Source organism: Fulmarus glacialis, unplaced genomic scaffold (genome assembly GCF_000690835.1).
Source record: "Fulmarus glacialis isolate BGI_N327 unplaced genomic scaffold, ASM69083v1 scaffold27505, whole genome shotgun sequence".
NCBI classification, from domain to species: domain Eukaryota; kingdom Metazoa; phylum Chordata; class Aves; order Procellariiformes; family Procellariidae; genus Fulmarus; species Fulmarus glacialis.
The window spans coordinates 3,301-6,118 of record NW_009211591.1 but is presented as its reverse complement, the minus strand read 5'-3'; the positions used below and the strand labels follow the sequence as shown (position 1 = coordinate 6,118).

The following is a 2,818-nucleotide window of genomic DNA, read 5'->3' as shown; positions in this document are numbered from 1 at the left end:
CAGCAGGAACACGCCGGACATGGACTAACACCCAGACTAAACACACGAAGTGGAAAAAAAAGGTATTGCCAACGGCAATGAGAGAGCTTGAAGAACCGTAGCATTGGGTTTTTGGATCGCTTTCTGAAGAAGCCGCATGAACTTCTCGGAGACTTCTGAAAAGGCAAGAAAATGCATGGTCTGGGGGACACAAACAGTGATAACTCAAAACACCTCCCTGTTAGATGGAAACACTGAACCAGCCTTTGCTTGCCTTCCAAAGACAAAAGCATCCGAGTTCCCTAGAAGACTTGGCAGCCAAAATGCAGGTAAAATTCTGAAACCTGGATGTCTCACGTTAGGTTTTTGGAAAGCTGTCTGAAAATAATGCCATTTTGTTTCAGGGAGTAAATATGGTCTTAAAGTCTGGCTTCAGTTAAGCAGAATTAAAAATACTGATCTCTACATTCAAATACAACGTAAATGTCTGATTACTTTTGGATTTTAATTCTTCTGCTTTTCCTAAAAAAAAAAACCTTCATGGTTTTATATGATTTTAAAAGAATTTTTAAAAATCGGAGTTGCTCAGCATAGGTAGAATATACTGTCAAAACAGTTGATTTCATTGAAATTCTTAAACATTTAAATGTATTCTTCCTTGAACTCCACACCAGTGAGAGGAGAGTCATTGGTGGGATTTAGGATTGTCAACACTGATGCTCTTTCATGGATGGAAACTGTATTAATAGCGCAGCTTCCACCTGACTTTGAAAGGATTATGCACCAAGAAAGCATATTGAAAACTCACCTTTTTGACTTCTTTACTTGATCTGAATGTCTGTGGAACAAAGGAGTCACTTTCAATAGCTTCAATTTCTTTTACTCGTTTTACTTGCTCTACTAGGGTGGCTTGGTCTACAAAGAGAAGGTGTAATGTCAGTATACATTAGTGTAAGCCTATGATAAATGCCGTGTCTAAGCAATGCCTTGAATATATTTTACAACAGTACATACCAGAAAAAAAAAAAAACTTGTAATGCAGCCCAACATACTCTGTTACAAAGAAAAACTCTCTCCTTTATTAAAAATAACAACAGTGAGTTGGCCATTATTGTTCAACGTCTGATATCATTCAAGATGCTAACTTAAGAATTTGCTAGAGATGTTCTCGCAGGGTAACTGCTAGATTTATGGTATGAGGATTTCCTGGAGAAGTTAAAGATTCGGGGACAGTGCAGACAACTCAGTGGAGTACCATCTGTATGTGGCAGTAAAACTACTTATGCTGATATGGAGGTGAATTTCGCTTCAGCTGCAGATGTCCAGAGAGATATGCCATCATCTGTGTTCTCTTCGTGACAAGCTATGTGATTAGTTTGGCATTAAGAGTTACATCGTTAGGTGAACTTGACCAAAAAAATCTTAGGATCTGGTAATAAAATATTCCTAACATAAATATTGTGTGCTCATACGATCTGCAGGTGACAAAATTGCAGCTGTTTAATCAAATGAGCAAAATTGCTTGTTTATTGTACTGTGAGGTCGTACAGAGCCCACATGTTTCACAAGATATTTTTGAATCCCAGGTTGAGATTTTATTTTGACGAAGCGAATGGAGCTCCCAGTGACACGGTGAAGGCGGGCAGCCCCTGCCAGCCGTGGTAGGAGCTACCTAGACACGTAACTGGGGTGCTGTCAGGTAGTTCTTTCACTGCTCACCAGACGGTCTTCCGGATAGATTAGACTGGTAGGAAACTACGAGCATTCATAATGCAAGACATACTTCTCTTTAAAAATCAAACTACTGATGGATGACAGTGCAGTTTCGTATTACAGCTACGTTGATCTAAGTTGCCAGAGGGATGGTCCGACTTCTCTCTCCCCCGTGGCTCTTGTGCAGTCTGGCGTTACTCCTTTCGCCAGAAGCGGAGTGGTCAGATCAGCTCACTTGCAGGTGGAAGCTCATACTTGTGCCGCAGTCCAACAAACAGGACGTTTGTCTCTGAAACTCAGCTTTAAGATGCGGCAGCAACATGCTGCACAGGCTGATCCGGTACAAGCTCTCTTCTAATTCAAATTTCTTTTTAAAAGCTTTTGTACTGGTCGGCTTGATGTCAGAGCAGGTATATCTGCACCAGCCAGAGTTCAGAGGCCAGCTATCTGCTAACGCTATCAGTACAAACTCCTGTTCTAGATGGCTTGAAAGAAAGCGCAGCTGTGTCTGCCCAAGCCTCTGCAGGGCCGTGCTGTGCGGCTGAGGGATCTGGTACCGAGGAGGTGAGCTCATGAGTCACAGAATCACGGTCTCGAGCGACAAAGTAAAAAGGAAATTGCCAAAAAGATGAGGAAAAAGCAACTTAGGATAACCGTGAAGTTTGACTGGAAATTTCATGGATACACAAGAACACTTTAAACACTCCATAAAATACAAATTTCCATAAAGGTGCAATTGTAACTATGTATTTGTAGTATATACATATATATGTATAAAAGGTTAAATTTCTTGCTCTAAAGAAACCAAAGTATATTCAAAATCAGGAAAAGTGCTTGCAGACCAAAAGAGCTTGCAGAATTATTCAGAAATTCAGATGTACCAAATTCTTTCTCTGTATATAAAATTCTAAATCCAAATTCACGTAGGTATACACATACACTGCAAAATACTTTCTCTTTTGCACACGCAAAAACTAAATGTAGCTTACATCCTTCTGCAATGACTAACCACTGAAAACTCATTTGCATCTACTAATGACAAGTAAGTGGAGCTTCAGATGAGCAAATAAACTAATAGCGGCTCAGAAATATTTCTGGAATGGAGATGCCCACACTAAATGAACAA

At 40.1% G+C, this 2,818-nt stretch overlaps 1 protein-coding gene across 1 annotated transcript in view; it reads right to left on the bottom strand.

Annotated features, from left to right (window-relative positions):
* Positions 1-2,266, bottom strand: part of LOC104076671 (serine/Arginine-related protein 53-like) — a 3,543-nt gene extending 1,277 nt beyond the window's left edge. The window contains exons 1-2 of the mRNA XM_009577604.1: positions 1,948-2,266; positions 788-894 (exon numbers count right to left, since the gene is read on the bottom strand). Coding sequence (XP_009575899.1) covers positions 788-894; positions 1,948-2,266 — 426 coding nt within the window. The remainder of the gene's footprint in view (positions 1-787; positions 895-1,947) is intronic.
* Positions 2,267-2,818: the final 552 nt, after the last annotated feature.